Source organism: Salarias fasciatus, chromosome 17 (assembly GCF_902148845.1).
Source record: "Salarias fasciatus chromosome 17, fSalaFa1.1, whole genome shotgun sequence".
Taxonomy (NCBI): Eukaryota; Metazoa; Chordata; class Actinopteri; order Blenniiformes; family Blenniidae; genus Salarias; species Salarias fasciatus.
Window position 1 is genome coordinate 2,424,637 of NC_043761.1, and position 22,646 is coordinate 2,447,282.

Genomic DNA, 22,646 nt, shown 5'->3' on the forward strand with positions numbered 1-22,646 from the left:
CTGCCAGTACCTGCCAACAAGTGTAACTGGATCTGTACACGGTTGCTCGTCCTCCACCTCTACCCGTGGTCTGGGGCGAGTTAAGACAAAAGCAGTCAGGAGGTAAAAGTTCGGAGATGGAGTCAACTCATCAACTTGCAGCCATGTCTCCATGAGCAACATAAAATCCAGCTTCCGCGATGTGAAGAGATCATTAAGAATAAATGTTTTGTTGGCTAGCGATCTAGCATTCAGCAGGCCCAGGCGCAGATTCACATCCTCGCAGGCCTGTGGAGAGGTGTGGCTCAGCGGCTGGAGAGATCCAAAATCCACGGCGAGGTGCGTGGCGAGGTGCGTGGCGAGGTGCTTGTGCTGCTAGCAGCAGATGCTGTAGGCCGGGGTCCAGGCGCGCAGGAGCCACGGGCTGAATCCATCACAATCCAATTGTCCAGGCGTACAGAGGAGAGGAGTAACCCCCGAATTAGATCTCCAGCATGCCTTGATTCTCACAAGAACGCCTCCGCGCTTTCTGGCCTTCTTCCTCCATGTTGAGACAGGTGAGCTGGTACTGAGGCCAGGGGAGGAGGAGCTTTGGATGTTTGATCCTTAGAATTGCAACTTAGCAAGACCCCATAGGATCGGTTCAGATTAATAAGTGCCTGGCAGTTATATACAGGCAGCAAACCAGAGATATCCTGGCACAAAATACAAAATAAGCAGCAGTTTAAGCAGAGAGGGTGGATGGCTGCCGGTACACACTGGCGCCATCTTGCCCTCTTGCATTCTTGCAAAAGTATTGTCAAAAATCACACCCTTTTTTCTTTTTGAGAAGGATCATTTATAGATTTCCAGGATGACAAGAGCTCAGTCCATGATCAGCCCTATGGTTTCTTGCGCCCCCTTGTGGGCACAGGTAAGATCAATACGTTCAAATATAGTATGGAATATCATGTTCGGAATATCAATACAAGCACCATACGCACGAACACTCACACACACACACACACACACACACACACACACACACACACACACACACCACTTAACTATCGACAAAGCTCAAGATGCCTGTGCAGGGTGCAAAACAGGCCGGGACCGCTACTGGCGACTGTTTGACTTGAGGAGTGTGATGGACCGTGTTTAAAGCTGTTTCTCAGTAGTTCTGCACTTCATTTTTAAGGGTCTGATTCTCTTGTGTTTGCTCCTGTTAGATTGTGTTTATGATCATTTGCCAGAAATGCTTCAATCGTAAAATTGTAATAAATCACTGGTGTGTCTCTCTCTCTCTCTCTCTCTCTCTCTCTCTCTCTCTCTCTCTTAGATAAGGTAAGATAATCTTTGAACTCGTCAGTCAGTCCTTCAGTCTCAGAGCTTCGCCTTCATTCCAGCAAACATGAACAAAAGCTTCATCTTCCTCAAGTACGGCTTGCTTGTCTTCAGCCTGCTGGTTGGTGTAAGTCTGAAACCTTTTCTATTGTTTTAACTGCGTATTAGTATTTAGTTTTACTGGCCCTCATTTATCAAATGATCTTTCAAACGGGTGTATATCTGAGCGGTGAGCTCATCGTACGACGGGGCTCGCACGGCATTACAGAAACTTCCATACCTCGCCGATCTCAGCGTTTGAGTGATTGGGTGTTGATAAATGCGGCGGCTGAATTTGATCGTCATTAACAATGTTCCGCCCTGAAATATTGACAGTTCCCAAGCCGCGCCCAGTGAGGTCAAACACGGAAAAGGAGTAATTTTGACGAAAAAAGAAACTTTTGGGAGCTGGAAATGGATCCTCTCAGGTCTGAGGTGGAGAGGAATCAGGAGGAGCTCTTTGGAAGAATAAAAAACTGAAATTAAAGGAGAAAAGAAAAACGCAGTCTGGAGGACGCTGTTCACGGCAGCAGTGAGCAGCGTCACCTGGATGAACGGGCACCGGCTGAGGTCTGAGCAGGTTATAGATCTGTTAATTTAACCCTGATATTACAAGTAATGAAGCCGACTCATGTTGTACAGCTCAGAGTTTTATTGTTTTGTTTTATGATGTCTCAGAGTCAGACAGCGGCACCGCGGCCCGGTCTCCTCCCCACAGCGGGGCGGTCCCACCGAGACGCACCTCGGACCGAACGGGACACAGCAGAGGACCGAGCAGGACCCGGGACTCAGGCCACCGAGGGCGGCGCGTTCCACCCGCTGCTGGTGCTGCTTAAATTAAAGACAATTCATAGAAGTTTTCATAAAATGTTTGACTCAACGTCCTCTGTCTGTATTAATCTCCCTTTAGTTCATGTGTTATTTTCCAGGCTGCTGGCATCACATCACTGATTAAATCATTTTCTATACTTTAGAGTTTATTTACATTTCAGTGGCGGTTCTTCAGGTCCTGTCTCCTCCTCCAGACCCAGTGGAGGCTCTGCTGGTTCCCGCATCCTCTTGTGGCGCCGGCGCATCAAAGTAACTCTGTCGCCAGTGCAATGTTGTGTAAACTACCTAAATAAAGCCACACACCTTTTCGGGGATGAACAGGAACAGCAGCGTTTCCCCCGCTGGATCTGAGCGTCTGAAGCTGCTCTGCAGCAGCAGCAGCGTCTTTGCGCACTGTTAAAACTGCTCCTCTCCGTGGCAGGATGGACCAGCGGACTTATTGAAAGTTAAAAATCCTTTATTAATCCCACGAGGAATAATTTTATTAGATATTCCTTAAGAGCATCATTTTATATATTTTTTTTATTTTTTTTTAATCTGTCCTGAATGTGTGCTGCTCCTGCTTTATGGCGGGTTTGAGATGTGCTTTATAGTTATTTTCACGCTCCGCCAGGTTTTCTCCGCACTGACTGAAGCTTGCGTACACGATGTCAGAGCTGTCGTGAGATTTCATCTTTCCGAACGATTACGACCAAATTGATAAATAACCAACCCGTCTTTCATATGGACGTACGACGGGCGTACGCCCATATACGGTCGTACGACCGTTTGATGAATGAGGGCCACTGTGTTTCTTTTTTTTACTTGTCTTCAGCCTGCTGGTTGGTGTCAGTCTGACACTTTTTCTCTGATCTGTGTACTTACTTTCACATCTTATATTCTTCACATCTTCAGATCTGGATTTTTCTCCTTGAAAAACTAAAGAAAAAGTTCATATTTCATCAGAGAGATGCCAGAATGATCATAAACATGTTTTTCTTCTTATTTAAAGTGAAAAAACAAAAACAGAGAACTCAGACTCAAACAAAGAACTAACCCGACAAATTGAAGCGTTTCAGAGTGTAAAATGTGTTTTTCTCTCAATAGAATGATCATTTTAAAGGGAACTGATAGATCTGCAACAGTTTATCAGGAAAGAACTTTGTCAAAACTGCTTCTGGTGGAATAAGTCTCACTCTTCCAGCTTTCAAGCTTTCACTTTTTTTTTTTTTAAAGCCGGGCTCACAGTGGTTATGGTGCGGCTCCGGTACAGAATTATCGCACACTGTCACTCACACCGCCTCTGGGGTGTCTGTGGTCTGCTGATGGAGGTTGCCAGATTTGTTGTTCTTCTTGTCCAACAATAAAAAGCAGCCCAAACCTCCATCTCTGTAGAAAATGCAAGTTAAAACACGTCACAAGAACGTAACCATTTCATCAACCCACCCGACGTGTTCGGAAGAACCCTGATTTGGCAGAAAGCCACCCAACTGGCAAAACAGAGCTGCTCCGGTCACACAGCTATTTTTGGTGTAATTTTGGTTCCATTTCACTTTCCTGCAGTGACCAAGTACAAAATCGTTCATTCTCCTAATGAGTATAATGACTAGATTGGGTTGTTTGTTCTGTATTCTACCAGAATAATAATAATAAAAAAAGAATAGTAAGACGACAGCACGACACAGATTTTATTTTGAAATCACATATTTCAGAACATGTATCTACTTTGCTATTGGCACCTGACTTGCTTGTGTTGAGATTGACGCGGTAGGACTCCTGCGTCCAGAAAAATAGGATCCTTGTGGAAAGTTTGTGGACCGCTGGACGGGCACCGTAGCGGGGCTGGAGTTGGCCTGCAGTCGCATGGTGGCTGGTGTGAGCCACGCCATTGATCTTTACGACTACTGATTAGCTGCGGTGTCCGGACTGGAGCTGCACCGTGTCCGGCGTCATGAGTAAACCCAGTAATTTCCCGTTTAAAAATGTTTCACAAACTTTTCTCTTCATAACGAAATTCATCTTCATCCCCCTTTCTCTTTCTTTAGGTCCAGGGCTGGGCATTCCTGGTCCTGGAGGGCCGCAGCCCTGCATGTTCTCCACGTCTCCCTGCTTCAACACACCTGAAGCTCATGAAGACTCATGGCCCAGTCCAGCAGAAAGCCAGATAACGAGCCTCATTGCAATCAGCTGTGTTGAAGCAGAGAGACGTGGACTACGTTTACATGCAGTATTCGTTCGGATTCAGGTCAATATTGTGGTTTCTGAAACATTTGGAATAACCCGTTTACATGCTTAAACAAACAGAGTTACTCCTGTTTACATGATCAGTATCATGTGTGTAAAATAAGGTTGCTGTTTGCATGTTCAACCTCATTTTACACAGACACCACAGAAGAAGAAGCGCCCCACAGGCTGTCTCTGCATGTTGTTAGAAAAGGAGTGTTTAGCTGGCAAGACGTGGTGATATGTTCGATGATGCGATGCAGCGGGTTTTTTTCAGTAAAAGAGAAGAACTGAACGATCGTTTCCACACATTTTATTTACTTAGCAGCAGTGAAGCTGTATCACAAGTAGTTTCTGTTCTCAAAAGACCAGATTCCTTGTGGACAGAACGTGGCAGAACAGTATTTCATGTCCCTTTCTACTGGAATATTCCGATACACGTTTATATGACCACAAATTCCGGTTAGAAAAGGAGTAACCCAGGGATCTTATTTGGGGTTTTAAAAACCGAAATATGAGCATATTCGGGTGTTTGCACGTGTTTACATGGCTGTGCACAACCGGGTTATTGCGAATATTCCGGTTAAGAAAGGGTTACTGCTGTGGCCCTCCAGGACCAGGAATGCCCACCCCTGTTTTAGTCCCTTCTGTTTTCCCTTCAGTGGTTTAATTTCTCTCTTTTGTCTTAAATTGTGTTTTCCTTTTATTTTCTCCCATGTGCCCCTTCTTCTGTTTTCCCTGTGAGAAACAAAACTGGTGAGAACCTCGACAGCTGTGTTATTTTGTCTCAATAATTTTCACATTTGTTCACAGAAAATGTTTTTAATGCTTTAAATTGAAGAAAGTTACTCATTGGAATTCTTCATTGACCTTTGAGGTTTAGATTCCTCCTCAAACATGTTCTGTATCTGCAGATTGTTGGAGTTCTGATGTTCACCTCAGTGATTTATCTGACAGTCAGCGTCACACAGGTAAATAACAAACGCCACCGAGCATCGGCTTCCTGTTTCTGTCAAATTCTTCTGTATCCAAGAAGAATGAGCACAAGCTTCCACAAAAACCAACAACATGATGAGTTGCTCACACGTTAGAAATGAAAATGTGATTTTTTTATATATATATTTACATCAGTGAATTTTGGTATTTAAACTCGAGCTGGGATTTATGGATCATTTGAAAAAGCTGCTCAAAATACTGGCTTTTTTTTAATTCAAAATGTTTGAAGGTTTTCTGTTTTATAATCACAAACAGACCTAAAAAAAACAAAAGCAGGTTTTTGAAGGAAAAAAGAGAAAAAGAAAAAAACATAACTAAAATGTACATTCCAGCAGATGATTAAACTTTATATATATATATATATATATATATATATATATATATATATATATATGTGTGTGTGTGTGTGTATATATATATGTGTGTGTGTATATATATATATATATATGTATATATATATATGTATATGTATGTATATATATATATATATATATATATATATATATATATACATATATATATATATATATTTATATTTATATGTATATCTGTACACACTTCGAAATGAAGGGCAGTCCATGATTCCAGGTACAGCACAGGCATTAATGCAGCACTGTTTTTTTTTTTTTTTTTTTATAAAGTCAGTGTTGTCTTTGTACATTCTAGATTTCAGTCTCGAATATAAATCAACCAAAACTATCCCATTGTTGGTAGATTACTCAGTTGAATTGTTCAGTCTCCCCAACATCTTCTCACATGTTGCTGCTTCCATCATCTGAGTCTTCCACATGTTCACCCTGGGGATCTCTCCAACACTTCAGAATTGTCCTCCCACAGGTTATAAGGCCAGTTTTTAAAATTGTAAAGATGTTTTTTTTTTTTTTTTAAATGAGGTACCATAGTTTTGTCCCCTGTAGGAGACAATCTGGTGATCTGTGAAGTTCACAGTTCAGCTATTTACCCACACAATCTATAACAATTTCCCCGAAGATTGGCTCCTTCATGAATGTCATGTGATCTCTATTAGAGACATCAGCTCATTAGTGTGAAGTCAATCCCTTATTTTCTGACATGCGACACTGTTACTGTTGGCTATCTGTTTTCAATTCAATTCAGCTTTATTCATGAAGTTTCTAGACACTTTTACATCAAAAACCCAACAGATCCACATGAGCAAGCATAAGCGACTGTGGAAAGGAAAAAACTCCCTTTTAGCAGGAAGAACCCTGCAGAACCAGCCTCAGAGGTGGAGGCTTTCTGCTGTTCCGGTTGGGGTGAGGGGACAGAAAGAGAAGGAGATAGTACAGACAGTTTCTTGTATCTACATACATTTCATATATAAACAGAGTACATAGGTTGCAAGAGGAACAATCATCAATGGCATGTAGCAATACAATGAAATTACATTGAAACGAGAGAAGGAGCAGAACTGGGAGCTGGTTCCACGTGGTAGGAGCCCGGGCCTAAGTCAACGCTACACCCACTGGGTCCAGGTTACCTCAGTTAATCAGCGGAGCAGCTGTTTTGATTGATGCCCAATTAGAATTGAATGCACCCATTGAATCCAGGCTGTGTCATTGGATCAGCCGTTTTCATCTGGTGGTTTCATTTGTTTGAAGACCCAGATGTTTTTCCTTCAGATATTGCACTGTGTGTATGTGTCCCAACATTTCATGGAGTGTGTGTGTGTGTGTGTGTGTGTGTTCAATTGCTAAAACCTCTGATAAAGCAGGTAATACAGTGTTACAGATTAACTGGTGATTGACTTCCTTCAGCATTTCCTGCTGCTGCTGCTCATAGCAGTCAGTGTTTGAATCAGACTAATGAATGAAAGGCCTGGCACTGCTTTTTGTCTTGTTTTTAACATCTACCAGCAATAAGGGGCATGAAAGAAACCCAGTCTCCAATTAATAGGGAAACCAGTTATTCCAAAGCACCGGCTCCACTCCGGTTTCTGGACGCTTCTACTCCACCAGTTAGCTGCTGCGTTCAGGTGACTGGAGCATGCTGCAGAAAACTGAAACTCGGTTGTTCAGAAGAAGGCAGTGGTGACAGTTCGACTCATAAGGCACTCAGAAGACATGTGAAAACACTGCTGCTTAAATCCAGTCAGTGCTTTTTTTCAATCCGATGATGAAGCTAGGCGACTCCTCTCCAGGGCAGAGGCCTGATCAAGACTAATTTCAGCTGTTAAATCTTCCACCCGCACAATGTGCCTTGATCATGAGGAAATAAATAAGACTTTTGTTGAGTTTTATTCCAGTAAATATACATCTGACGATCCGAGATCCGCGGACGATGTGCTTTATAATATCAGTTTTGCACAGGTGGATAACGATGCAGCTGAGTCTCTTGGTGGACTCTTTACCATTGCAGAGGTGAAGGAGGCCATTACAACACTCCAGAATGGCAAGTCACCTGGGCCTGACGGCTTTACGGCCGAGTACCATATGACCTTTTCAGATTTCGCTAGCCTCTTGCTTGTGGGACATGTATAATGAAGCATTCGCCTGTGGTCGTCTCCCAGGCTCCCTCTCAGAGGCCGTCATTTCCCTTCTCCTTTAAAGGATTCTTTGTCATTGACAGATAGGGAGTCTTTCACATAGTTGGACATAACTCAACAATAAATGACAAGGGGGCTTAGCAAAAAATTACAGTGTCAGTTCTTCAGTGACTCTGAGATATCAGCTGCTGATCCAGATCACGGAAGTATTCCGGATACCAGGATCCAGAACAGACAAAAATAGGGGGATTCCAGAGTGTCCGTCACTGTGAGTCAACACATTGAGATATGAACAAGCAACAAACAGCTTTCTCTCATACACTGTTTGTGTTGGGGAGAAATAAAATGCTTTTTAGTATATATGGTGTTGTTATTGTTGTTGGTGACTGATTTGAGCTGTGGCAGAGGTCTGCGCTCTCTGAGTGCCAATTTCTAGTTAAAGCTGGGTTTGGCGATCTTGGAAAACTAGCGTTAGCATGTAGCATCTCCCCGAGGCTCCGCCTAGCGAGCTCCACCCAGCTCCCACCCCATTGGAGGAGCTCCCGTTGGGAGCGGAGACGCGGAGACGTTCGCGGCGCGCGAGGTGCGCGCGGCACTTCCGCACCCAGTGCGTCCCTGCCGTAACCTGTCCTCAGCACTTCGTTTCTTCGTTTTTCTTTATTTGCACTACACCAAGTTATGGCGCACTCAACGGTAAGTAAACCCCCAAACATTCGTCTCCGCCGTTCTGCAACGACGCTCCGTCCTTCTACGCGCGCACTGAACCAGGGTCAGTGCACGCGTACATGTACGCGCACGGGGGCAGGTCGAACGGAGAAGGGATTTGATTGGTTCAAAAAAAGGTGTCCCCTCAAGACTATTGGTTACTGTTTTTCCCGTTTTACTCCTGCTGTAGATAGCGGATATTTTCCAAACTACTTCAAACACACGCTATGAATTGCTTCCCATCCGGTCATAAAGATCATTTTAACCAGTATTTAAAAAAATGTATCTCATTCAAATCGCCAACCCTAGCTTTAAATCTTTTTTGATAAATTAGATGCACTTTGAAGGCACTGTAAAACTGAAACAAACCAGATATACATATAAGTGAACAAATACACAAGATGTTTCACATCATACATCACTGTCTAAAAACAAAACAAGTCAGTATTTAAAATCAAAGCCGCTAGCTCAGTGCTAACTATTAACGGAAACGCCATTGACATGCTAATGGAATTAGCATCTGCATTCAAACTTTGGAACAAACGGACAAGTTTCAATTTCACCTCTATCCTGAACATCAACTAAGTATACTCGAGTACTTACAGGCAGATATTTTCGATGCGCTGTTTGAAATGAACCTTAGAAAAACAAACACTGGCCACATTTGCTCAGTCTTCTTCTCATACTACTGTAGGTTTACACTCTGTCTAACTCACTGCCTCCCCCTAATGGGGCGGCTGAGCCACTGCATGCAAGCACAGGCAGTACAGCTCACCAGGACTTTGGCTCCATCTAGTCCTTGATTATAGAACGACCCCATTTTTGAGAATACCATTTCTAGAAAAAAATATTGTGTTATATTTGGGCCAATGCAGTATGTAAGATAAGATAAGATAAACTTTCTTGTCCCACGAGGGGAAATTTGTCTTGGGCCCATAATGGCAGCTGCATACATTCCTACATACAATAAACCATGACATAACAGTGTACAAGACAGACATAATCAATAAATAACAATAGACAATTAAAAACAGTAAAGCATTTAAAAACAATAAAAAGTGCAGGAACTGTGCAATGTTTCACGATAGGAAGAAAAGTGCATGTGCTTAGGTGCAAGTGATGTAAACATGGGTCAGTCGACGCTGCAGAGGTACAGAGGTTGGGTGTATCTGGTTATTGTGGAGGTTTTGAGTGCGTCGGGTTATTGTAGGAGTGAGGTTGTTGACTGGGCGGTAATCCCCAGGGAGTTGAAACAGCTGAAACACTGAAAATGTAATTTTTAAAATGACAACTGCCCTGAAATCTCACAATTTTGGACAAATGTTAGAAAAAATATAAATTCTGACAGGAAACATGTAATTATGTCACATAATAATTTTCGAAAGTACCTTGTGACGCTTCACATGAGCTGGGTTTGTTGATGGGAGTCATGGTTTAGCCACACTCGCCACTTTATGGAGGTGCTGCTTTTAAGCAGTGTGTGATATTTTTTCTGTCATGGCGGATGAGGGAGGAGCACAACAGGATTTCAGACCTGAATTTTGATGGTGAATTAAATCAAAATTGTTTGACTTATTAAAGAGGAGCTTAAAACTTAGCTATACTTTTGAACTTTTCCTGTGATATCTCATGGTATTTGAAACCTCTGCGAGGAACGATCATTTTTTTGGGGGAAAATGTTCACAGAATTTGAGCTAAATTTTACTTTAAGGGGAAAATTATGGACTTCCTGATGGATTTAGCTCAGAGGTGTCAGAGCATGATTAGGTCTTGATGACACGATCAAATGAGCGTTGGTTTGACCTTTCTACGACATTCCTACGGGCTGTGGCCGGCATTTTTGTGTGTCTAGGTGGCGCTAGAGAGCACACTTTTGGCAGTCAAGGGTCAATTATTTCATTTTTATCAAATTTGTCACCGGTCATGGTGTGTGTGCCAAATTGGGTGAATTTTGGAAGTGGTTTAGGGGATCACATTTGAGGTCAAAACCATTCAGTAAAATAATAATAAACACTAGAAACACAATAGGGGCCTCGCTGCAGGCAGACCTTCATGTGTCACTGAGACCTGTCTTTTGCTGGAGCTCTAAAAATGACAGAAACAAATTCTAATGAGAAAAATGAACATTTTTATGATGAACAGCATTAAAAATATTCAAAAAGACACTGAAAAATGGCCTAAAATAAGCTTTATGTGAAAACAGACAAATACAGAGAAAGAAAGACAAAGAAACATAAAAGACAATGAAAAGACAAAAAAAGAAAAAAGAAAAAAGATGAAAATGAAAGTTCAAGTGTTTGTGTGCAGACCCTCAGTGTGTGAGCTGTGTTTCAGTCGTTCAACCCCATCTGGATCGGATTAATTCTGACGCGGCCGTGGATCATCACCTTGGTCACCCTCGGCCTCGCGGCTCTCGGCACGTACGGCAGCATCGCCGAGAAGACCACACCGCTCCACGTGGTAGGTACCGGAGTGGAGGTCACGTGTTCCTGGCTGGCGTGGCCTGTTGGAGCTAACAGCTGACTGTTGCTGTGGTTTCAGTTCTATGTCCTGATGTGGATTATCACGGCCATCCTGGCGGGCAACGGCATCCGTATCATCTTCGAGGTCAGTGTGGCTTGGACTCTTTTCTCAGAACAACTTTTCCTCTTTCAGCCCTTCATTCTCCATGCTAATGTTGTGCCTTCGCCTTGTAGGTCACATCTGAAGTACAACAGGGTTTGCTCAAGCCCTTGAGCATTGTAATGGGAATCATCTTTGGACTTGCTTCCTTGACGGTACAGCTGGGCGATATATCGAATTAATTCAATTTTATTTTTTCAATCGATGTGAAAAAAATTAAATCTCAACATCGAGTTTATTGTTTTCTGTCCCTCCGCCATTTTTACAGGACGCGTGTAATACACAGAGTCGCCATGCCAGGAGGACTGGCACTGTAGTACAGACTACAGTCAACATTCTCTTACAAATGAGAAGAGTTATATCTTCCTGCCCAGAGCCTGGGACAGAGAATGCAGGGTCCTTCCCAGGATTAAACGCTCTCCCCCAGCGATCCCGGCTGAATCTCTCCCGGCACCCCGAGAATCCCACACCGCGCTCGTGCAGATCATCATAAAAGCACACACGGCCGCGGCGCTTTTTATGATGAAGCACGGTCCATTCCTCATCTTTTGCCGTAATTCACTCGGCCGAACTATCAAAAAAATATAAAGGAATAGGCTGATATAAGGCACTGATATAAGCACACAGCCACTGGAAACAAATGTAGGTGAGTTCAGTCCGATAGCACGCCACTGGGAGCAGCACGCTAGTCCTCATGGGAACTGTAGTATTCCTTCAGGCGAAACACTACCGCTTTTGTCCACTGGCGCCGCCAAAATCAACGAATACTGAAAGTTCCTGAGTGTCGCTTTAAATCGTGTGTTTTGTCAGTGCTTAAATTTGATCTGTGTGGGATTTGAACCCTTTTAAATTTGATCTATATGGGATTTTTTTTAAATTGTTTACTTTTTCTCCAGTTTTCCTTTTATTTATTTCAATGCAGTGCCCATGCAAGTGTTCTTGTTAAAATTACCTCAGTAATAATTATATTGCCTCAACTAATGCTGATGTTTTGACGTTCAGTAAAAGATCCTATTGTTGAAAAATGTTTAATTGTGTTTCTTTACACAGACAAAAATCGATTAAAATCGTTTTTTGGATTTCTAACAAATAAAATCTAGATGTAATTTTTTGGCTATGTCGCCCAGCCCGACTTCACAGTAACTTTCAGTTTTGTCAGTGATATTGTTCATTGTCCAAAAACAAAAAAAACAAAAAAAATTCAAGAAAATGTCAGGTTTTCAGGCGATAGCTTCCAATAGACGACCCCCCCCCCCCCCCCCCCCCCCCCCCCCCCCCACACACACACACACACACACACACACACACACAAGTCACATCCCAAGAAACCGGTGATGCAACTGACCAGGCTCCCAACACAGGATTAGTGTTTTACAGTTTATTTTGATAAATGTCCAGAGAAAACATTTTTTTTGTAAGTAACTATGTAGTACTGTATGCAACACAAAAATAAAAATAAAACTACTACATGGACACATATTCAGATGGTAATGAATAAACATTTCTTTATGTTTTTATTGTTTTAACATTTTTCCTTTCTCCAAAGTGACAGTATAGTTTATAAATACTGGTTGTATTTAATTCTCATGCATGAATCCTGTCTGGTGCTCTTCTTCACAGTTTGTGGGAGGCCTCTTTGCCAAGCTCCTGGTGAATCGGATCAAACAGCGCAGCCATGTTCAGACTTCGATCCCGCCAATGTATTCCCCTCTACTCTTGACCAGTGAATGTTAAGACGAGAAACCTCTGCTACCAACTCAATGCTTGTTTCATGTCTCTGTAACAAATGTCACAATTTAATAAAATGGATACTTTTTAATTTCAATGAAAACACATTTATGCTTTCGATGCTTGTCTCTCTATATTTTTTTCTTAAAAAAATGATGACTTCTTCAAAAAATTGAAACAACAAACAAAACCATGAAATGACTCCCAAGATAAAATGAAATGACTCCACTCAGACCTTAAAATGAACATTTTGTGTCGCTTTGTGAAAGTTTTTGGATCATATTAAGAAAACATCAGCTTTTAATATCAACTACTTTAATGATCTAAATTTAGAAATTAGTTCTGAGGTCGAACATCTTCCACAGCCTGCGGTGCGGGGTCGTGATACGGGGCCGGCAGCAGCGCCAGCATGGCCAGGTCCTCGTTAGTGGCTGCTCAGTTTGGGGCACGTCATTTCAGAATGGACAGTACTCCTGCACACTGTCTCCAGTCTGAAACACCTGTCCCCGGCTCTGTGAAGCCTCCTTCTGCTTATCAGTGTGCGCCTGACGAGTGAAGTCCATCAGGGTCCCCACCAGCGACTGGTGCAGTGGTCCTCTGGAGCACCGGGACAAACCTTCGTGAGTGGTGTAGTCTTCACAGCAGAGGACGTGTACCTCCACATCACCACGAGAGCCAGGGTGCTGCCGGCCCCTTGTTGACGCCTCAGTTGTGTCGTGGACAGACGAGTCAGTCCCTCAGTGGAGCTATTGTGGGCAACTGGTTCTGCTCCTCCTTCCTTCCCCTGCATTGCGGCTTCAGGGTCTCATCTCCAAGCATGAGTGTTGCTCATGAAGCATTGATGCATCCTCCTCAGTGCGACATCAGGTCCAGCCCGATGACGCACAGCTCTTCAATGTCAGCAAGCCAGAAATCAGGCATCACTTCCTGACTGTCAGCAGCTTCCGCTCTTTCAGGCCCGACTTTGCTCCCGTCAGTCCTCCGGTGTCTCGGCGTAGGGCTCTAACAGACTGTAAGTGGACCACTGGTGTCTGGGATCATGCCCGGCCATGGCAGAGAAATACTGGACCCAGTGTCAACAAGAGCCTCACAGTGTTCATTGTCCAACTGTCCAGTCAGGTAGAGTCTGGAAAATCCCATCAGTGTTCAGAAGCCTTCGAGGGTCATAACAGTTCGGGCTGGCGGCCCCCTCATCCTGCTGTCGTTTCCCTCTTGCGGAGTCAACCAGGCTTCGGTGTTGGTGTGGGGCAGTTGAGCGCTATGTGGCCGGGGTCACAACACCTGCAGCACCAATTAGTTGTGCACGGACCTGGTTGGTGGACGGTGGGGTCGGATACTGGACCTGGTGCACAGCTCCTCCTGGTTGTGGTGGTCGTGTTCAGCCAGCCAGACACAGGGTTGAGTACCAAGTCCCTCCAGCGGTGCAGAGACCATCGTCTTGGGCGTGTTCTGCCTCTTGCAATACTTCCCAGAGGATCTGGAGCACTGTGACGTGGACATGTGGTTCGAGCTGCTCTGGAGTGAGGCTTTGCTGGAATGCATGGAGCGCTAACTCTTACTGCGCTTCCACAGGAAAACTGGAATATCCCTGCTGGACATGAAGCTTGATTTCTGCAGCGCAGGGACCCAGGTTTTCTCCATCCCAGCAACGGCGGTAGCTGTTCCGCTTGTTCTTTTCGGCTGTGTTTGGGTTCATGGTGCACCAAAAACTTTGCATTTGCCATGATTTAAAATCACATCTGTGAGCGTCTCCCAGCTTGACTGCAGACACTCACAAAAGGAGGTTTAACAATCTGCAATCTGTTGAAAGATCACAGCTATTTAGCTAGCACTGCTACCAGCTAAGCAACAAACTATCCAACAAGAAGAGGCTCAGCACCCAGCGTATGGCTTTTGCCATAAGTGAAGACTCAGAATTGAACCGATTCCCTGAGACCCAAATCATGAGGCCACACCTCACCTTTTTGCTTTCTCCAGCAAGCAGGATCTTCACAGCTCCTGAATCCTGCAACTGAAACCTGCCAGACTCCCCCAGAGAGTCCGCCTCCACCATCTGACCACATGCACCAGCCCAGGAACAAAGTCTCCGGCCCACTAAAGGTCACTGCTCAGCAGGACCAGAGCCATCGTCAGGACCACGATGACAAGGACCCTCCTTCTTCCACTGCTTCTTCTTCTTCTTTTTCTGCACCAGCAACAAGCACCGTTAGCACAGACCTGCTAACTGACAACAAAGGAATCACCAGCTGACCCTTGCACAACAAAACAGCTCTTCTTCAAAGACGATGGAACATGGTAACTACTGGCCATTAGAATAGAACAAGTTATGCTAAACATAGAGCTTTTTGATTTTATGACGTTTTGATTTAATTATGTGATTGTTTTCTGGTGGATGAACTGAGAACTTGTTCGTCTTTAAGCTAATGGTATCTTGGCCTCACCCAACACCAGGTTTGCAAAATAATCTTTAATACTGACCTGTAAAGCTTCATCCTGCACCCGCCACACCAAAGCCAACATCACATCATGTAACTGAACACCAGCGGGATGATTTGAGATGATGTACAACACAGATCACACACAGACTCCTCCAAAGTGGCTTAAAAGCTATGGCCCAGCAGGGACTCCACCTTGACCATCTTCAACCATTCTTCTGTCTCTGGATGGTGCGTTCACAGGCCGCCTGAACCGTTTGGCTGACTGGGAGTTCTCCACTGCTTGGCCGCCCATGCTGCTTCCTCCACACTGCGGTGAGCTGCTTACTTTGTTTTTTGCTCCATGTTTTATTTCTGATCTAAACTATCTGCGTCTCTCAATGCAGCAGGATGCTCTCCATGGCACAACGGGTCTTTGACTGAGGCAGAGGTTTTCAACCAGGTAATGGAGGCAGTTTTAGAGGAGCTGGATACTCACAAGTTAATGGACGATGTTACTGTGTAAGTCAAACAGGTGCTTCAGATTTTTAAAGCATCTGGCGGGCCCGATAGTATTGTTGGCGGCCAATTGCCACTGACCGATGTAAACTGCATTGCTTTCATGCTTTCAACACTCTTTCAGCTTTGATTCCACGCTCGCAATACAATGTGATTGTATTCTGTAAGACAGAAAACATAGACTAAATATATGCACCAGCATTGGAACGGTGACTGTAAGGCAGGTTTTTACTCGGGGCAATGTGGACAAGCGCTCACTGAAGAGGGCACGCAATGACAGTCATGGTTAACTTGACTAATATGGCACATTTAAAACAACAAACACCGACCAAAGTGAATCATCATCAAGCACCGTCAATCATCAAATTACAACCACAGCAACAGAGTAGTGTCAAGGTTCAGATGAAATTAAATGCTTTGGAGTACAGATGAGTTTTCAGTGGACTCTTGACGGAATGGAGGGACTGAGCAGCTCTGGTCTGAACAGGTAGGTAGTTCCACAGAGAAGGCACGTTCACCTCTCCTCAGTCTGACTCAGGAACTTTTAAAACTGCTGAGCTCAGGGATAAAACTCTGGCCTGAACAACTAAGAGCTCTGATAAATAAGAGGTTGCCAATCCATTTAATGCCCTGAAAACAAGCCGTAAAATCTTCAAAGTTATTCTGGAGGAGACTGGAAACCAGTGGAGTGAGGCTCAGACTAGAATGATGTGTTCCCATTTCTTTGTCCCTGTTAAAAAGCAAGCAGCAGCATTCCGTGTGAGATGGAGTCGACGAAGAGACAACTGATCAAGCCCAACATACAGAGAATTACAGTAGTCTAGTCTGGATTTTACAAGGGCATGTATAACTCTCTCAAAGTTGCCGTGGGAGAGACAGGGCTTCACTTTGGCCAACTGAGAGAATCTGGTCCTGACAACAGAACTGATTTGTTCTTCATATTTTAAAGCATGGTCAAAAATCACACCCAGATTTTTTGAGGGTCAGTTCTGGATTTCCAAGAGCACAACAGCACAGTCCATGATCAGTTTCACTGTCTGAGCTGCTATGGTTTCCTGCGCCCCCTTGTGGACACAGGGAAGATTGGTACATTCAAATATGGGGACCGCCACTGGCGACTGTTTGGCTTGAGGAGTGTGATGATCATTTTTAGAAACTGTTTTCTCAGTAGTTCTGCACTTCATTTTTAAGGTTCCGATTCCCTTGTGATTGCTCCACTTAGATTGTGTTTATGATCATTTGTCAGAAGTGCTTCAATTGTGAAGTTGTAATAAACCACTGGACTGCTCTCTCTCTCTCTCTCTCTCTCTCTCTCTCTCTCTCTCTCTCTCTCTCTCTCTCTCTCTCCCCTCTCTCTCTCAGATAAGATAAGTTAAGATAAACTGAACTCTGCAGTCAGTCCTTCAGTCTCGCAGAGCTTCATCTTCATTCCAGCAAACATGAACAAAAGCTTCATCTTCCTCAAGTACGGCTTACTTGCCTTCAGCCTGCTGGTTGGTGTAAGTCTGAAACCTTTTCTATTGTTTTAACTGCGTACTAGTATTTAGTGTTACTGTCCTCCCCCCCCCTCCCCCCCCCCCCCCCCAAAAAAAAAAAAAAAAAAAAAGTCAGAATGGGAAAAAGTTCAGCTTTATATCTTTCGATCTGGATTTTTCTCCTTGGAAAAACTAGAGGAAAACTTCTTTTTTGAATAAGGGGCAAAAGGGTATTATTATTATTTTTTTTTTCCTGTGAGAAATAAAACTGACGACAACCTTGACAGCTCTGTGAATTTTGTCTCAATATTTTTCAAATTTTTTCACAGAAAATGTTTTTAATGTTTTTAATGCTTTGAATTGAAGAAATTTACTCATTGGAATTCTAAGTTTGACGTTTAAATTCATCCTCAAACATGTTCTGTGTCTGCAGATCATTGGAGTTGTGATGCTCATCATAACTATTGTTGTGACAGTCGACGTCACAAAGGTAAATAACAAACGCCACAGAGCGCTGACTTCCTGCTTCTGTCAGATTTGTATTCAAGAAAATTGAGCTCAAGCTTCCACAAAAACACACAACATTATGAGTTGCACACGTTAGACACGAAAACGTATAGTTTCTCCATATTTACGCAGGAAAATGATTGCATTTAGACGACAGTCTTAAAACCGATGCCCATGAAAACAACTGAGACACTGAAAAAGTCATTTTAAAAATGACAAAAATAAAGGACCCCCCCCCCCCAAAAAAAACAATGAAAATAATAGTCAAAATGTGAAAAAAAAATTGCTTTACATTAAAGCTGCAAGCAGTACTGGTCGCCACCTGAGACTGAGACCGTCCTCATGTGTTGCTGATTGCTGAAAGTATATTTTAAAGCTTTTAAAAGTGATTTTTAACAGAGAACTCACTGTCAGAGTTTGATTGGCAGCTGCTCTCAGCTGAATGATGTCATCACTCTACGCCCATATATGGTCATAAGAGTCACATGACCCTAGAACGTGACTCAGAAAAAAAAAAAAAAAGGTTTCTCCTTGGGTGAAAAGTGCTCTGCAATCTCACAATTTTGTGCAAATGTTAGAAAAACTGGAAATTTTTTTGCAAGAATTTGTGTGAAATTTTACTTTGAGGGAAAAATGACGGACTTCCCGTTGGATTTAGGTCAGAGGTGATGAGATGATGAGATGAGCGTTGGTCTGATCTCTCTACACATTCCGACTGGCCATGGCGGCCATTTTAGTGTGTCTAGGTGACGATAGAGGGCACAGTTTTGGCAGTGGAGGGTTAATTATTTCATTTTTCTAAAATAAAATTTGTCACCAGTCATGGTGTGCGTGACATATTTGGTGAGTTTTGGATGTGGTCTAGGGGATCAAATTTTAAGTCAAACACCATTCAGTAAAATAATAATAATAAACACTACAGGTACAATCGGGGCCTTGCTGCAGGCCGGCCTCTGTGTGTCACCGAGACCTGCCTTCTGCTCGAGCCCGAAAAATGACTGAAACAAATTATAATGAGAAAAATGAAAATTTTTTTTATGATAAACAGCATTAAAAATGTTCAAAAAGAGTCTGAGAAATGACCTCAAATCAACCAAAAAGCTTTACATAAAACAGACACAAACAGAATCAAAGACAAAGAAACAGAAAAAAACAACAAGATTAAAAGACAAAAAAAAAAAAAAAAAAGGATGAAAAAGTGTTTGTGTGCAGACCCTGAGTGTGTGAGCTGTGTTTCAGCTGATCGACCTCAGGTGGATCCAAGTTCTTCTGGTGCAGCCATGGCTCACCATCTTTGTATCCTTCGCCCTCGCGGCTCTGGGCACGTACGGCAGCATCACCGAGAAGAAGACCCCGCTCATCGTGGTAGGTACCGGAGTGGAGGTCACGGTGTTCCTCGTTGGAGCTAACGGCTGAATGTTGCTGTGGTTTCAGTTCTGTGTCTTGATGTGGATCATTACCATCACCCTGGTGAGCTACGGCACCCATATCATTGTGACCATCTCCCAGGTCGGTGTGGCTCAGACTCTTTTCTGAGAACGTTCCCTCTCTCTGTCCTTCATGCTCCATGATGCTAATGTTGTACCTTCTCCCTGTAGGTCACATCTATCGCACCTGAAACCAGCCAGATTTTGCACAAGCCCCTGAGCATTGCAGTGGGAATCATCTTTGGACTTGTTCCCTTCACGGTAATTTAGATTAAATCTTTTCACGGTAACGGTATGTATCGCTGTATAAATGTTGCGGTGTAAAACCTATAATGAAGTGCTTCTGAGTGGGTTTTGTAGTTGTGAAATTCACCTGCATTTACACTTCATGTCACTAGATGTGCTGTTTGCATGTTCAACCTTATTTTCACACAGACACCACAGAAGAAGAAGGCCCCTGAAGCCAGGCTCTCTCTGCATGTTGTTAGAAAAAGAGTGTTTAGCCGGCAAGACGTGGCCAGAAGGAGCTGTAACGTGTTCAATGATGCGATGCTCGGTTTTTCAGTGAAAGAGAAGGACTGAACGATCGTTCCGCACATTTTATTTAAGTAGTAGCAGTTAAACTGTGTCAGGTGAGATGACGGGATGGCGGCAGAGCGCAAATCTCTACCGTGACCAAATTCATATCGTTTCTGCCGTCATACCGTGTATACCGCGCAGCCCTGCAGGAAATAAATGAATATTGACCATTAAGACTGCTGCTGGTGGGACATGTTGAGATTTGGACTCCAGATGCCAGGCGCTGGACTTTCCTTCTGGCAAAATCATCCATGATGTCTTGGCCAAACCATTTTTGTGTTGGGGGTGGGGGGATTTCTTCATCACAATTTCAGGGACATTTAGAAGGAAAACAAATAAAAGCCACTGATGTAACTGAAATATTGAGTTTTCCCTCCATAAATAGGCCTATTTTTGAAAGTTTTTGAAAATGTATTCCTTAATTCAGTGAGGGCCTGGTTCTGACCCCCCGCCCAACCCTGGGCCCAGGACAACAGAACCATTTGTCCTCCCCAAAAATGTCCTTCCCCATCGGCGGACATATCCACGCGCCACATCCCCAGAAACTACTGATGCAACTGACCAGGCCTCCAACACAAGATTAGTGTTTTACAGTTTATTAGATACATGTCCGGAGAACATGTTTTATTGTATGTAATTATGTATGTAACACAAAAATCAAACTACTCCATGGACAAACATTTAGATGGCGATGAATAAATATTTTGTTTTCATTGTTTTAAAATTTTACCTTTCTCTAAAGTAACAGAATAGTTTTGAAATACTGGTTGTATTTAATTCTCATGTATGAATCCTGTCTGGTGCTCTTCTTCACAGTTTGTGGGGGGGCTCTTGTCCATTCTCATGGTGAGGCAGATCAAACAAAGCAGCCATGTTCAGGCTTCGATCCCGGAAATGGATTCCCCTCCACTCTTGACCAGTGAATGCTGAGACGAGAAACCTCTGCTACATTGTACCAACTCAATGCTCATTTACTGTTTCTGTAACAAATGTCACAATTTAATAAAATGGATACTTCTTAATTTCAATGAAAACACATTTATGCCTTCGATGCTTGTCTTGAAATGACTCCAAAGATAAAATGAAATGACTCCACTCAGACCTTAAAATGAACATTTTTGGTTGTTTTTTGAAAGTTTTTGACCATGTTAAGAAAACATCTTCACGTTTTAAAATCAATGGGTTCAATGATCTAAATTTAGAAATTGGTTCTGAAGTTCAACATCTTCCACAGCCTGCGGTGCGGGGTCGTGATACGGGGCCAGCAGCAGCGCCAGCATGGCCAGGTCCCCGTTAGTGGCTGCTCAGTTTGGGGCACGTCATTTCAGAATGGACAGTACTCCTACACACTGTCTCCAGTCTGAAACACCTGTCCCCGGCTCTGTGAAGCCTCCTCCTGCTTATCGGTGTGCGCCTGACGAGTGAAGTCCCTGGTGGGTTGCACCAGCGGCTGGTGCAGTGGTGCTCTGGAGCACCGGGACAAACCTTCATGAGTGGTGTGGTCTTCACAGCAGAGGACGTCTACCTCCACATCACCACGAGAGCCAGGGCCCTTGTCAGCTGTGTCGTGCACAGATGAGTCAGACCCTCAGTGGAGCTATTGTGGGCAACTGGTTCTGCTCCTCCTTCCTTCCCCTGCATTGCGGCTTCAGGGTCTCATCTCCAAGCATGAGTGTTGCTCATGAAGCATTGATGCATCCTCCTCAGTGCGACATCAGGTCCAGCCCGATGACGCACAGCTCTTCAATGTCAGCAAGCCAGAAATCAGGCATCACTTCCTGACTGTCAGCAACTTCCGCTCTTTCAGGGCCGACTTTGCTCCCGTCAGTCCAGCGCAGCGATGTTCAGACTTCGATCCCGCCGATGGATTCCCCTCCACTCTTGATCAGTGAATGCTGAGACGAGCAACCTCTGCTCCACTGTACCAACACAATGCTCATTTCCTGTTCCTGTCAGAAATGTTGTGATTTCATTAAATGGATCAATTTGTATTTCCATTAAGACACATTTACATTGTCAGTATTTTTCTCTCCATAGTTTTTTCACAAAAACTTAAAAAAAACAAAAAAACAAAACAAAAACCCAAAAGACAAAAAGAAATGACACCATAAAATGACCCCAAAAATACAATGAAATGACCCCACTCAGACATGAAAATACTGACATTTACTCTGAAGTCCAGCGTCTTTATTGTCTTGGTAGGTTGCGCCGTGGAGGTCATCAAAATTGCAAAAAAGGACAAACAAAAAACTAAGACGGTGACCCATTAGTCAGAACAAAATTATCCAAACAAGCAGGTCATTGGAGCGTCTGCACCGGCCATCCGCGGTGCGGTACTCAGCGGTGGGTTGGGAGAACTGTTTTCAGGATACTGAATTTTAAATTAGATTTCAATACTTGGGAAAAACTTCCATACCTCAGTGGGGGGAAAAAAAATGTATTTTCATTCAAAAGATGACACAAAAAATATACATGAAAGAAACACAAGTTAGAGTGAATGAAAAAGGAGCAGAAAGAATAACTTTTGTCTGCCCCTTCTTTCATCAGTTTATATTTTTTACATATTTTCGCAATATTTACAAACGCCATCTTTTTTACCTGATGTTACACTAGTTACACGCACTATCATTTTTTTCCCTCTGTCTACCTCTTCTTTATCCAGCCACTTATATTCCCTCTACAATTTCAATCATTATCTGTATTCAAAACTGCAAACCAATTCCATTCTGTCCGGAACAAAATTATGGAATGTTGGACACATAATCTCATGTGTCCAACATTGCATAATTTTATT

At 43.4% G+C, this 22,646-nt stretch overlaps 1 protein-coding gene and 1 long non-coding RNA gene across 2 annotated transcripts; both read left to right on the forward strand.

Annotated features, from left to right (window-relative positions):
* Positions 1-546: 546 nt before the first annotated feature.
* LOC115404278 (uncharacterized) lies at positions 547-11,805 on the forward strand. Its single transcript, XM_030113550.1, has 7 exons — positions 547-892; positions 1,301-1,432; positions 5,292-5,348; positions 10,916-11,041; positions 11,123-11,188; positions 11,278-11,358; positions 11,472-11,805. The coding sequence occupies exons 2-7, from the start codon at positions 1,373-1,375 to the stop codon at positions 11,694-11,696; spliced, it is 615 nt and encodes a 204-aa protein (XP_029969410.1). The 5' UTR covers positions 547-892; positions 1,301-1,372; the 3' UTR covers positions 11,697-11,805.
* Positions 11,806-19,091: 7,286 nt separating this feature from the next.
* Positions 19,092-20,731, forward strand: LOC115404282 (uncharacterized). Its single transcript, XR_003933320.1, has 4 exons — positions 19,092-19,211; positions 19,281-19,355; positions 19,445-19,534; positions 20,669-20,731. It is a non-coding gene; the product is annotated as an uncharacterized LOC115404282 (long non-coding RNA).
* The last annotated feature ends 1,915 nt before the right edge of the window (positions 20,732-22,646 follow it).

Excerpts from the sequence above, each read along its gene's own strand:
- LOC115404278 (XM_030113550.1), top strand. The coding sequence starts at position 1,373 with ATGAACAAAAGCTTCATCTTCCTCAAGTACGGCTTGCTTGTCTTCAGC. Across the intron at positions 5,349-10,915 it reads TGACAGTCAGCGTCACACAG|TCGTTCAACCCCATCTGGAT; the intron begins GTAAATAACAAA and ends GCTGTGTTTCAG. Across the intron at positions 11,359-11,471 it reads TTGGACTTGCTTCCTTGACG|GACGCGTGTAATACACAGAG; the intron begins GTACAGCTGGGC and ends CCATTTTTACAG.